At 34.7% G+C, this 15,000-nt stretch overlaps 1 protein-coding gene across 1 annotated transcript in view; it reads left to right on the top strand.

Moving 5' to 3' along the window:
- Positions 1-12,008: 12,008 nt before the first annotated feature.
- LOC119568263 (sodium-coupled monocarboxylate transporter 1-like) overlaps positions 12,009-15,000 on the top strand; it is a 24,169-nt gene continuing 21,177 nt past the window's right edge. Inside the window, exon 1 of the mRNA XM_037916721.1 lies at positions 12,009-12,130. Coding sequence (XP_037772649.1) covers positions 12,013-12,130 — 118 coding nt within the window. The 5' untranslated portion in view covers positions 12,009-12,012. The remainder of the gene's footprint in view (positions 12,131-15,000) is intronic.

Below are 15,000 nucleotides of genomic sequence, written 5' to 3'. Positions count from 1 at the left end.
CAAACAGACATACCGACAGATAGACATAGAAATTCGACATACAGACAGATAAACAAACATACACACTAACAGTCAGAAATACACGCATACACATACATATATACATGCATACTTACATACGTCCATGCATCCATCCATCCACATACCCAACCCACCCACGCACCCACCCACCCATCCATCCATCCATCCACTATCCACCCATCCCTCCATCCACCATCCATCCATCCACCATCTATCCATCCATCCACCTATCCATCCACCATCCATCCATCCATCCACCTATCCACCTATCCACCATCCATCCATCCATCCATCCAACCATCCATCCATACAGACAGATATTATTCCCACGCAAACATCACGGCGCTTTGTCCAGTACGTATGCCTGTTCCTGGCCAGTCATAACACAAAACAGCACAGCTTGACAACCTGAGGTTTATATATGACTCGGGAATTTAAGCTGGTTTTGGGCTTAAAGGCACTTGACTGACTTCATGCGCCGTGTGTTGAATGTCTTTTTATTATTGTTATTATTATTATTTCAACCGCTGTAGGCCTGAAGATTTTGTTGTTTGTAATGAATTGTATCCAGAGTGACGTAAAACTTTTTTTTTTTTTTTTTTTTTTCATTGTAGGATTGAAATTTGAACCGTATTCAGGTTGACAAATGTAGGAAAAGGTATGAATGAGAATGAATATCTTCACAATACAAGAGATGTATTTGACCGGTTTTGAATAAATCACGTATTTCTGACGAAGATTCATTCGAAACCAGTTAAATACATCCCTTGTATTGTGAAGATATTCATTCTTATTCATACCTTTCCTACGTTCTTGAAATTACTGTATTTAGTGTAGTTTTATTTATTTGTTTTTTTCTTACCACTGAAGTAATCAGTTTCTGTAATTACTGTATTTCCTGCACTTAAGTTATACCATTATATCCTGTATAAAGTACTATTCTTTTTTCCTCTTCAAACAGTTATACTATTGTATTTTCTTCAGTTTTTGCATCGTATCTACTAAATCATACAGTCGCATTCATTAACTTAAAACCTTGTTTCTTAACGCTTGCAACACTGAATTATTGCATGTTTTCTTTATCTTGTAATTGTATTTTTGTAGTCACTGTTAGCATCACTATCATCATAATTGTCATCTTTATTATCACTATTATTATCATTATCATTATTATTACTTTCATTATTATTATTATCATTATTATTATTGTTATTATTATTATTATTATCATTATTATTATTATTATTATTATTATTATTATCACTTTTATCAGTATTATTTTAATCACCCGTAAACTCATGTGTTTCTGCTAGCTGAGTGTATTTTTTTATGTGGAGTGGCGAAAAATAACTGTTTATTGTCTAATCCATATATCATTAAATAATAACGAAGGACAATTGCTGACGGTGTGCCTAATTCGCACAACATTTCGCGTCCGTATTGCATTGTACAGCACCATTTTCGAAACATCGTGAATCTCTCTCCAGAAGACAACTATGAACCAAATGCAGGAGGAGGAAATCCTTTTTTAGAATATTTGCATGCGATTCGGTGCTTGCGGTTAAAAGCAGATGAAAGCCGGTATGCAAAGGAACCCAAGGTGTGCTTGTCTCGCGTGAGATGTTCTCTAAGTACTGTTTTAACACGCTCACATAGGTATACGTAAGCACGCACATACATTCATACAGTCCCAGTCTATATTACTTTCACAGTCTCGAACACTACACGCCTTCGTCATTATCGTCATCTTTTGTATTATTATCATTATTATTATGACGTTTCTGTCCCATTTTCTACCATTTAAGATTTCCAATTCATCAAGGAAAAACGGTGCTTGGTCGCCTCAATTAAACGCCTTTATTTTACTCGTATCCTTTATCATCTCCATTGCATCTCTGTTATAATTACTCCGCAGATATGAGCATGTAAAATTAGATAATGAACAGCTGACGGACCCAAAAAAACAGCTGTTACGCGGAGAAAATTACCGACTTCCTCTTCTGGCACACTATTTCCAGTTCGTGAAAAATGGTCGCTGGGAAGGTAGTCTGCGCTGAGATTTTCTTCATTCTTTTCTTTCTCTCTTACTTCTCTCTCTCTCTCTCTCTCTCTCTCTCCTATCTCTCTCTCTACTCTCTCTCTCTCTCTCTCTTCTCTCTCTCTCTCTCTCTCTTTTCTCTCTTCTCTCTCTCTCTCTCCTCTATCTCTCTCTCTTCTCTCTCTCCTCTCTCTCTCTCTCTCTCTCTCTCTCTTTCTCTCTCTCTCTCTCTTCTCTTTCTCTCCTTTCTTTCTTTCCTTTCTCTTTCTCTCCTTTCTCTCTCTGTCCTTTCCCTCTCTCTCTCTTTTCTCTCTCTCTCCTTTTTTTTTCTTATTGTCTGTGTGTGTGTGCTAGAGAGGCAATTGGCGAGAGATTATCACTATTAATCATTATGATAACAGTGATGACGACGATGATGATGAAGATAGTGATGGTAATGATGATGATGGTGAGGATGATCATGATGATGTCAGTGACGAGAACGAGGACTGATGATGATTAAAATGACGGCCAGTTATGACGATTATACTTCCTAAACACACTATATCACCCTCCACCCCCACCCCACCCAACCCCCCTATTTGGCATCAGTCGCTCCACGCTTCCTGCTGCCGCTGACCCCCGCTGCCGCTGACCCCCGCTGCCGCTGGACTAGCAAGTAAAACCTGTTTCTTACGTCTTACCCTGACTGCAGTAGTACTTCAAGTCTTCAGTCGAGGATGTAGGTGAATTGTACGTTGTAACTCGAATATTTATTAAAAGATATATTGGAAAGGTCTGAGATATACCAGAACTTCTATACGTGTCAGACTTCAGTCAGAATGTAGAGAAGTGTATGATATAATGGGATTTTTTTATTATAGAAGCTATGAATATAGATGTATGGTTATGAATATATAACCAGAAACTGGTTAGGAACAGTAGATATATAGCTGGAGCTATATAAAGCTAGAGTATATGGATATGAATATATAATTAGTGCCATCCCTGAAACGTGTGAAGTCTTCAGTCAAAAGATAGAAAAGGAATGTCTCAGGTGACATGACTGGTTAAAAATATGAATTATAACTAAATAATATACTAGACTATATAATAGATATATGATATGAATATAGCTTAGAAACCATCCATGACTACGCGGTATATCCAGTCGAGATGGAACAAAAAAGTTGATTTTCAGGTGATTGAAGTGGCCTGCTTGTGAATATTGAAGAAAAGGGTTTTATTTTAGTTAAATATTCTTTAAGTTAAGTTAGCTCTTGTCACTGCGCGAAAGGTAAGAACAGAAAATCACAATAATGCAAAATATTTTCTTTTCTTTTCTTGTCTGGGTATAATATTAACATGTTTATAGCTTAGGAGAATGTAGGAATTTAAAAGGGTGAATCATTATTTTATATATATATATATATATATATATATATATATATAATATATATATATATAATATAATACACGCAGTTTAGAATGTTTTCCTCCCATGTTTCTGCTATCCTTTTCCTTATATTCTGGATATTCGCGGCTCACGACGAATTGCCAGTAAGTTCAATAAAATCTGAAGGAAAACGTGTTAAAAGCAATTTGCAACAGTAATCGCAGCCCCTCCTATACCGTCGCTAACGAAAATTAACAGCATCGTCTCTAACAAAAAATAAATAAATAAAATAAAATAAAGTGAATAAATAAAATAAATAGATAAATAACAGTAATGACACGAAAATACGTCTCTGTCGCCAGCGCAATTAACGGAGCCAGAAGTGAACCCGAAGGTCGGCGCCGCCATGCGTCTCGAGGGAACCCGCGCCTCCTCACGCCAGGACTTGAGAGATTTTTCTCAATTCTTTGTAAACGCAGTGATTTTTAAAAGATCATATCCGTTAAAGAAATATATTTTTTAGAATCATATCCGCTAAAGAATATTTTTTAAAGATCATGTCCGCTAAAGTAATATTTTTTTTTTCATCAATACTCCTGTTAATGTAAAACTTTTATTTTTACTTTTAGATATATTCTAATTCAAATGATACTTTAAGTGACAAAATGTTATCTCTAATTTTACAGATAAATATATTCTATACAAAGAAATATAAGAATTTTATTTTCATAATTATTTATTTTTTTTTTCATAATAGACAGATAAGTAAATAAAAAATAATAATTTTACAAAGCAAGAAATAATTTCACAGCATTGGAATTAACTGTACACTATCTGTTCGCTCTTTAAGTACATGCTTTCACTTTTTCTTTAAAAACGTAGTTTAGGCATTAGTTGATGCGATTACTATAAAGAGCTTTTTTTAATATTTCAATGTGCGTTTTTATGCAGTTCACAGGAGCACAAGCAAAAATACACAGAGGGACACACGCTCACAAAAACATCATACACACAAACACATACACACACACACACACACACACACACACACACACACACACACACACACACGGACTCACAGACACAGAAAAACGCATCCTAGAAAGACTGAATAATGGTGTCTACGATGTTATTTACTGCTAATAACTAAATCCTATTTTAATTCAGACAAAAAAAAAAACACTTTGGAAAGCTTAGCGAGGCATAAGCTAACACATGCTTTTTTTTTTTATTATTATTATATCCGTTGTTGTTGTTGTCTTATGATTCAATGGAATAGAAAAAGAGAAAATGCCTTTTTCTGTGTGCGTGTGTCTGTTTGTTTATATGTTTTGACGTAGGTATGTATGCATGTATGTATATATGTATGTATGTATGTATGTATGTATGTATGTATGTATGTATGTATGTGTATGTGTGTGTGTGCATGTATATATATATAAATACACACACACACACACACACACACACACTACACACACATATATTATATAATATATATATATATATATATATATAATATATATATATATATTTTAATATATATGTGTGTGTGTGTGTGTGTGTGTGTGTGTGTGTGTTCTTTATTATATTACTAGCATGTGTATAAGAATATTTCAAGGATATAAATAATGATGAGTATGTATGTACCTAATAGTATACACCGGATTTATATAGATAAACACACACACACACAAAAACACACACAGAATGTATATAGATATATACCTAACATATCATTATATACACACACATCACACAACATACACATACATAACTGTCTGTTGTATGGTACTATTTATGTATGTATGTACGTATGTTTGTATTTTCCCTGTATATATATATATATATATATATATATATATATATATATATATATATATATATATATATATAATGTTATGATGTGTGTGTGATATGTGTTGTTGTTGTGTAGTGTTGTGTGTGTGTGTGTGTAGTGTGAGTTTTGTATATATGTATGTTTTATATATATATATATATATATATATATATATATATATATATACATAATATTATTATATACATATAAAATACCTAAAACAATGCAAAGAATATTAAGCATTTAATAAATTTTAACATTATTAAGTACCATCATTATTATAAATTACAGTTACCTTTACTTTTGCCTATTAATATAGTAGTCTTATTCCCGCTTTACTGATCAAATTTCAGTACCGGGTTCTAAAAAAAAAGAAAAAAAATAATTGATTACTTAAAAGGAATTCATAAAAAGTCCTTCCCAGTAAAATATTATTTTTCTTTTATCTCGTCATATCTTTACGGGATAAAAAAAAGTGGTGATAGCAGTCATAGCAAAACAGGAATGAGAGTACAAAGAAATGATGAGATCAGTGATAAAACTGATAACGGAGCAATGATTGCGGAAATTGGTGACGTCAGTGATAATGATCGTAATAACAATAACCTACGGTTTTACTGGTAACAGTATGATAATGACGATAAACATTCAACAAAAATCATGTCGGTAATAATGACGGCGATGTTTATGTTGACAATGATAGTGATGAATTTATCAGTGATCCTACTTCTGCTAACTGTTAAAAGGATACTTAGAACAGAATGAATAGAATGTAAAATGCAAAAACACTTCTAATGATAACACTGTAGTGCACAAGATAGAAAGTACCCTATACTCCATTGTTTTGCTGCAGCTATAGCAAAATGTCTCATAATTTGTGCCAATCTACGCATAAATATAGATTTAAATAAACGAAAAAAAAAACACTTGCAGATATATTCATTTACACAATGGATAAAAACCATGAATAAAAAAATCACAATTCCCAGTATTTGCAATGTTGATAAACACGTGATACAGAAACGCTACTGCCATGAATGGATGGTAAAACACTCTTGCGTGTTGATACCGAGAGATAAAAAAACAATTTTCAATAAAACTATTTTTCAATCAGTCTCACGCTTACTACGTGTCCCATTGAATTATAGCGATTGCACGCTTCCCTTTGCAAGATCGGGCAGACTTTTTTAACAGGAGAGTCTGCCAATGATATCGAGCCTCGTTCCAAATCATTATATGGTAAAGATGATAATGATAATAATAATAATAATAATAATAATAATAATAAATTAATAATAATAATAATAATAATAATAATAATAATGAGAATATAATAATAATAATAATATAATAATAACAATAATAATAATAATGATAATAATAATAATAATAATAATGATGATAATAATAATAAAAATAATGATAATAATAATAATGACAATATGATACAATGTTAATGGCAGCATATTAATACTGAGAACATGGCATCACTGTGAAGATGTTAATGTCAAATTCTTTAAGTCGAAAAGTAAGACAAGTTTATATTACGTGTCAAAAGGTCATTGGACATTTGACTCCAAAGAGACAATTTTACTTGTGTAGAACACCTTTACGACATCAAGTCTTGATTATCATGGGTGTTATTATCATTACTGTTGCAGTTGTTTTATATTACAATCATCATTATTCCTGTTAATATTATCACTAATATCATTACCAATATCATCGATTTTATCATTATTCTTATCAACACTATTAGTATAACCATTATCATTGCTATCAGTATCACCATAACTGTCTCATCACATGTCACCAATTGCAAAAAAAGAGTTGCATCTCTTAAAAAAGAAAAAAAAGAAAAGAAAAAAAACGAACATCGGCTTTCACAACAAGGTGCCATATTATGCAAATTAGCACACCGAAGCTGCCAGACAGACCTTTCACTTTTCGAATGCTATCGAGAGGGCAGGGAACCGCAAGTTTTAGACCTCGTAACCAGGTCTATCAGATTTTCACTGTGATATTTGGCAACTGGTACTTATTTCACTGTGATTTAGCATTTCTCTTGACCTTTCCCGTGTATTGAAAAAAAAATCATAATTCATGCATGAATATTACATTTTTTTCCGTGCATGGATATCAACACTTCTTATCTATAAGAAGAAAATTTCCACATGTAATCATTTTTCACATATAGGCAACATTTCCATACACGAACCCAACATTTCCTTTACATAAACATACTATCTCTCGCCTATGAGCATAAACATTTTCCACGTATAAACATTTTCCGGTGTAGTAAGATTCCCTATTTAAAAGCAAGAAAATTTTCCCGTACATAAGCATCAACACTCCCCATGGACAGATATCCCATGGCACCGTGTTGTATTGGAACTAAACCTGTATTGGTTGTTTATCTTTCCACTTGTGAGATTTCTACTTTATTTGTGTTAGAGACTAAAGAGGTTGAGAGGTACGGAAGAGAAGAGAGGAGAGAGAGAGGAGAGAGAGAGAGAGAGAGAGAGAGAGAGAGAGAGAGAGAGAGAGAGAGATGTGTCTTTCAACTCTAGTATGAGAAAGAATGAGTTGAATGTCGACTTCATTACTAAGTCATGAGGAGTAAATTGGTTAAATCTTATTTAATTGATAATGCTACAGATTGATAAACGAATAGATAGATATGCGAGTGAATGAATTAATATTCTCTCTCTCTCTCTCTCTCTCTCTCTCTCTCTCTCTCTCTCTCTCTCTCTCTCTCTCTCTCTCTCTCTCTCTCTTCCTCTCTCTCTCTCTCTCTCCTCTCCTCCTCTCTCCTCTCCTCTCTCCCTCTCCCTCTCTCTCTCTCTCTAATATCGGTGTCTTCGCACATTAATATATGCTGCTCCTAGTCTCTCCTGCCTCCGTCGTCTCTCGCCTGCCTGCCTGCTCTGTCTGCTCTCTCACATCTCTCCCCCTAGATTGCTGTTACTCATCCCAGAATTTCCCGCCCTTTGTGATTTTTTTCTACACACAAAGTCATTGTGTGTGTTGATTGGAATGTTAGCGCTGAATCATTTGACTGCCTCGAAGATGGATTTAGAGAAATGGCAATGAAAACATTTTTTTTATCTTGGCTGATTTGATTGACGACCTAAATAAATCAAATGCAAAGCTGGCTGGGACAAAAAAAAAAAAAAAAAAAAAAAAAAAAAAAAAAAAAAAAAACGCTTATAAATAAACCTACAAGGATCACAGAAAACACCCTCATCCGTGCCAGACGTCAAAATATCAAATAGATCCGATTTCATTACCTCTACTGGGGTTACCTCTTGCCAAATCGGAGACACGAACTATATTACCTGTGACAGCAGATCTTAAGAGGCCAAGGCGAAAACCTGTCATAAAACTTTCCCATGACCTGATAAATTACGATCCCCTGTCACGCTGTCAAAGTAGCAGTGCCAGACCGTCGGTCCTCTTAGATTTCAACAACAGATGACATTAACAGACAAGTAGAGATTCCCTCCTTAAAAGTAGTAGAGATGCCACTGCTCCCTATGAAAGGAAAATTATTAGACGCCCCCATCCCACGCTCCATGGATTAATGTGGACATCAAAAGAGCTATAAAGGACAAATCTCTCAAAACGAACAGAACTGACATCAACCTTTAGGCTGAATGTAAACCAAAGAAAGAGAAATGTTAAAATGCTAATCCAATCCAACAAGACATTTTCAAAATAAGACCAATGACTGTAAACACGACGCCAAAGAAACATTGAAAACAGTTTAAACGTTAGCACAAAAAAAAAAAAAAAAAAAAAAAAAAACAACACAGATCCTATGCTTATAGAACATCTAAACGACTATTTTGCAATTATCGGTAGACTCACTTACGAACAGGCAGCTGCTTCCTTGGCCCCCAGAACACAACGAGGACAAGGCTCTCAACAAATGCTTTCAGACCACATCCAACAGAGTAGAAACAACAGTCTTAACAATAAAACACTTCCGTGAAACAAATGCTGTAAGAGTGAAAGCATCTCTTTTCAATTATCAACATTCTTAGAATCCAATCACCTCATTTCTGAAACGCAGTATGGGTTTAGAAGATATTCACCGAAATATTATTAAAAATCACAAAAAAATCTACCTAGACAAAAAGCAAATAAATCTACTCGCATTGTGTTATCTATCAAGAGCATATGACAGTGTCAGTCATAAAATCCTGCTGAACAAAATGAAAAATCATGGAACTGACAATAGCTCAGTACTTATCTATCAGTCAGTCAAAATTCGTAATAATATACAATTTAAGAAACCAGTGTTGGACAAACCCTTTCACTCAGTATAATAAACTACTATTCCAATATGTGGGGCCATAACCAACAAAACTAAAAAAAAAAAAAAAAAAAAAACTACAATACTTGCCGCAAGAGTGGCAGTAGGTAACATACATAAAGTTAGCCACTTAACATCTCTATATAGAACAAATTTAAATGGTTAAAACTTCAACAGAAATGCCAGTATGACACATGTATACTCATTCACAAATTCATACAGAGTAACTATCCCAGCTGGATGATGGCTCTCCAAACAACTGTTAACAAAACAAGGGTTCAAACCGGACAGATTAATCTCTCGCGTCAAGAGGTCATACACGAAAACAGGGTCAAGGCAAATCCGAGGATCCGAGATCTGCACCAACCTACTACAAAATATTAGAAACACCTTCAACTTGATTACGTTCAAAATCAAAGTAAAAGAGCATATTTTAAACTGTCCGTGACATCAGGCATTTAAATGCAAAACCAAACCTTAAGCTCTATTTCTAATGATGTCACCATTTTATTTCATAAGTCTCCTACTAATGTACTTGGTATTTTCTGTGACTCTCTATTTAAAAAGAAACACCTTTTTAATTAATGAAATAAAGGGTTTTGACTTTGACCTTGACTCTCGCTCTCTCTCTCTCTCTCTCTCTCTCTCTCTCTGGCTCTCTCTCTCTCTCTCTCTCTCTGCTCTCTCTCTCTCTCTCTGGCTCTCTCTCTCTCTCTCTCTCTCTCTCTCTCTCTCTCTCTCTCTCTCTCTCTCTCTCTCTCTCTCTCGAGGATTTAGATCCCACCCCTCCCTCCCTCTCCCTCTCTCCCTCTCTTCCTCCCCCTTCCCCTCCATCTCCCTCTTTTGAAAATTGACTCGGAAATTGTCTCACATCTAGAAACACGCGATATAAAAAAATCGGTTTCGAATACTTTCCCATGCTTTTTAGGGGTGCTTTTTGGGGGAGGGCATGGGGTACTTTCTGGAGCTGGGGCCATGAGATACTCTCCTGGGCCACGGGTTAGTTATGGGTCCGATCGCATTTTGAAACTAAACTACTGTTCTCGCTCAGCGGACCGTCCACTCTTACTACAGTCATAACCTTCGGGATCCAAGTAACAGGATCAGAGAGTGCGAAGAAGAAAGAGAGGAGAAAGAGATGAGAGAGAGAGAGGGAGAGAAAGAGGGAGGAGAGAGAGAGAGAGAGAGAGAGGAGGGAAAGAGGAGAGGAGAGAGATGAGAGCAGATGGAGAGAGGAGAGAAGGAGATGAGGAGAAAGAGAGAGAGGAGAGAGAGAGAGAGAGAGGAGAGAGAGGAGAGGAGAGAGAGAGAGAAGAGGAGAGAGTGAAAAAGGAGAGGGAGAGAGAGGAGAGAGAGAGAGAGGAGAAGAGAGAGGAGAGAGAGATGAGGGAGAGAGGAGGAGAGAGAGAGAGAAGGAGAGAAGAGATAGAGAGAAGGGGAGAAGAGAGAGAGGAAGGAAGAGGGGGAGGATAGAAGAGAGAAAGTGGAGAGGGGTTCGTGTGGTGTATCTATGCATAATACGTGATATATGTGTACACACACACACACGAGACACACAACACAAATAAAATAAAATAATAAATATATAAAATAAATATATATGAATAATATATAAGATATATATATAAATATAAAATATATAATATATATATATATATAGAATATATATATATATATATATATATATATATAATTGTGTACATATATGAAGACACACACAACACACCACACACACACACGACAATACAACATAACACACACACACACACACACACACACACAACACACGCACACACACACACGCACGCGCATACACATATAAGCCCTCTTTTCTCACACATGTTAAACCGTTTCATTCCATTAGTCTTTTCTTGTGAGTATTGTGACCATACTGTATATATCAAATCCATTGTACTGCTATTTTGAAAGTCATTCTGTGATTTTAATTGTTGAATAACCTGGTTAATTTTTGTTGATATAATTTTCTTAGTTCTAAAATAGACAAATAATAAGTAAATACATGAATAATGAAAGTAAGGTAGGTTTAATTTGGTTCATTTTTTGATAAAACATTTTTCTATGTTTGACATGTGTGCCAGTGTGTCAGTAGAACAGGAAAACTATTTCGACTCTTTCATCCCTCGGGCAAATTTACATACATATTCGTCTTTACCCTATTTGCATAATCCAAAAAATTTAGACCGTCTGGACGCGCCGGGGCATAACAACCAACACATCTCTTCAACAGTCTTTATTTCGTTCATAGAAATCCTTAAGGATCTTTGCTCCAAATTCCTCTTGGCTGAATATAAATAAGTAATCGGTCATAAAAATAACTATTGTACCTCCGGGAATCGTGCAGATTAAACTCCATGAGGTCAGAATGTAAGCCACGGCCGTTTTTTCTCAGCAAGATAAGAATGAGAAAAGCTTGTATGAAGAGGGGGAGGGTGAACGCGGAGTATTTGATTCGTCACTTGGCGTCGAACCTGTGCGCTCCTGGCGTCTCGATCCTTCGCTCTTGCCGCACGGAACTTGGTGAGTTTGTGATCTTTTCGTTTGCTTTTCTTTGTTGCTGTTGGAGTATTGAGTCTTTTTTCCCCTTTTTTTGTTCTTTTTTCTTTCTTTCTCTTCGTCGTTTATTTCTGGAGATTTGTTGTTATTGATATTTCCATTTTATTTATCTATTTATACCTGGAATCGATTTGTTGTTGTTTGTTGTTGTTAGAAATATAAAACAGCTACAAAGTTTTTGTCTTGTTTTCTTGCTGATAAAGTTATATTATTGTATTTTTTTATATACATTTGTATTTTACAATTCTTGGTGATTTTTTTTATGTTAGATTGTCGTTATAATTGAATTGTAATTAATAACTAACACATATGTCACGGTAATATTGCAGTTAAAGTCATATTTCCTCTAGTAATACTGTAGCTTTTCCTTTATTTTCTCGATATCAAAATTGCGTTGGTTAATTCTGTTACTAACCTCGTTATGGTTAATTGCATATGAGTTACTTTGAACTTTCGTTCGTTTTTACTTCATCCATACTAACTTAGAGGTAGTTAAGGAATGCGCGCATACACACACGTGATATATGTAGGTGTGTATACATACATACATGTATATATATATATATATATATATATATATATAATATATATATATATATATATATATATATGTATGTATGAATGTATTGTGTGTATATGTGTGTGTGTATGTCTGTGTTTGTATTTATATTCATATATATACATACATACAGACACACACACACACACACAAATACAAGTATATATATAATATCCATATATATATATGTATATATATATATACAAATATATATATATATATATATATATATATATATATATATATATATATATATATATATATATATATATACATTTAAAGGAAGCTTTTTAGAAAGGGACTCGGCTGCAATGTTGCATTGCTTATGTTGGTGCATGAAATGCATTCTGCTTTAGATAAGGGTCATGAGTCAAGGCATATCTCTCTGGATTTTATTGCAGCTTTTGACTCATGGGTTCACATGGGTTTGACTTTTAAGTTATAGTCTGTTGGTGTTGGTAGTAAAATCTTACGCATTTGAACTGAATTTTCAACTGGTAGACAGCAACGTGCTCAGACAACAACGTGGTTGTTGTTGTAGCTCGTATTTCCGTGTGTCTTCTGGGATTCCTCAGGGTAGTGTTCTTGGCTCTTTGCTCTTCATTTTATATACAAGCGATATGTGGCCCGATATTACTAATAAAATGTTGGCTTATGCTGATGGTACTGCTCTATGCTGACATTCCTTTTCCAGCAACTAGACAAATAGTAGCTGACAGTCTCCCTGTAGACCGGTGGGGCATGAAATCAAATCCAATAACATGATTGTAAGTTCGTCCAGAACGCAGTTGCCTTAGCATCCAAGTCTGCTGATTAATGGAGTCTTAATCATATCGTCAAGCAGAAAAAAATTACGAATGATAAAAAATTATATTGTACTGTTTTTATCGCGTTCGACGTCAAGGATCATAATAAGCAGGTTTTTAAAACCTATTTCTCGCACGGTATTGAAAGGATTATGGCGCTTCGTGAGAAAAGGTGTTTAACGATAAGATTAGACTCCATGACTCCAGGATGTGTTCTTATCTATTGAACATGTAAGAACACAACTGAAATGACATGAAAGCTACTGTGATAGGTATGGAAATATTAGAGATATGTATATGGTATGGATTCAGTTTGTAGCTCTTGCGTGTGTTTGATGATATCTCTGATATATATATATTAGTATCTTTAGTCTTACAGCTTCCTTTATGCATATATATATATATATATATATATATATATATATATATATATATATATATATATATGTATATATATATATGTATATGTATATGTATATGTATATATATATGTATATGTATATGTATGTATATATATATATATATATCATCATCATTTAACGGTAGGTTCATGTCTGAGCCGCCGTGGTCACAGCATGATACTCAATTGCAGTTTTCACGTTGTGATGCTCTTGGAGTGAGTACGTGGTAGGGTCCCCAGTTCCTTTCCACGGAGAGTGCCGGTGTTACCTTTTTAGGTAATCATTCTCTCTTATTTTATCCGGGCTTGGGACCAGCACTTGACTTGGGCTGGCTTGGCCACCCAGTGGCTAGGCAGGCAATCGAGGTGAAGTTCCTTGCCCAAGGGAACAACGCGGTGGTCGGTGACTCGAACCCTCGAACTCAGATTGCCGTCGTGACAGTCTCGAGTATATATATATATTATATATATATATATATATATATATATATATATATATATATATATATTTTTTTTTTTTTTTTTTTTTTTTTTTTTTTTTTTTTTTTTTTTTTTTTTTTTTTTTATTACGGTAGGTTCATGTCTGAGCCGCCGTGGTCACAGCATGATACTTAATTGTAGTTTTCATGTTGTGATGCTCTTGGAGTGAGTACGTGGTAGGGTCCCCAGTTCCTTTCCCAAGAGTGCCGGTTTTACCTTTTTAGGTAATCATTCTCTCTATTTTATCCGGTCTTGGGACCAGCACTGACTTGGGCTGGCTTGCCCACCCAGTGGCTAGGTAGGCAATCGAGGTGAAGTTCCTTGCCCAAGGAACTTCATGGTATCTAGGTTCGATTTACCAAAAATTATTTAAATCAGTGCAAGTGCACACACCAATCGCCGCATGCGAGTGCGTGGATTCATCCATGCACACACACATCGCCGCGCGCGTATGTGAGCATGCGCGCTGATTTATATATATATATATATATATATATATATATATATATATATATATATATATATATATATATATATACATGTTACAATCAATGGAATGATTGTGGAAAATGTGAAAGAGTTCACTTAT

The sequence above is a fragment of the Penaeus monodon genome, chromosome 43 (genome assembly GCF_015228065.2).
Source record: "Penaeus monodon isolate SGIC_2016 chromosome 43, NSTDA_Pmon_1, whole genome shotgun sequence".
Lineage (NCBI taxonomy): Eukaryota > Metazoa > Arthropoda > Malacostraca > Decapoda > Penaeidae > Penaeus > Penaeus monodon.
This window is presented reverse-complemented; position numbering and strand designations above follow the sequence as displayed.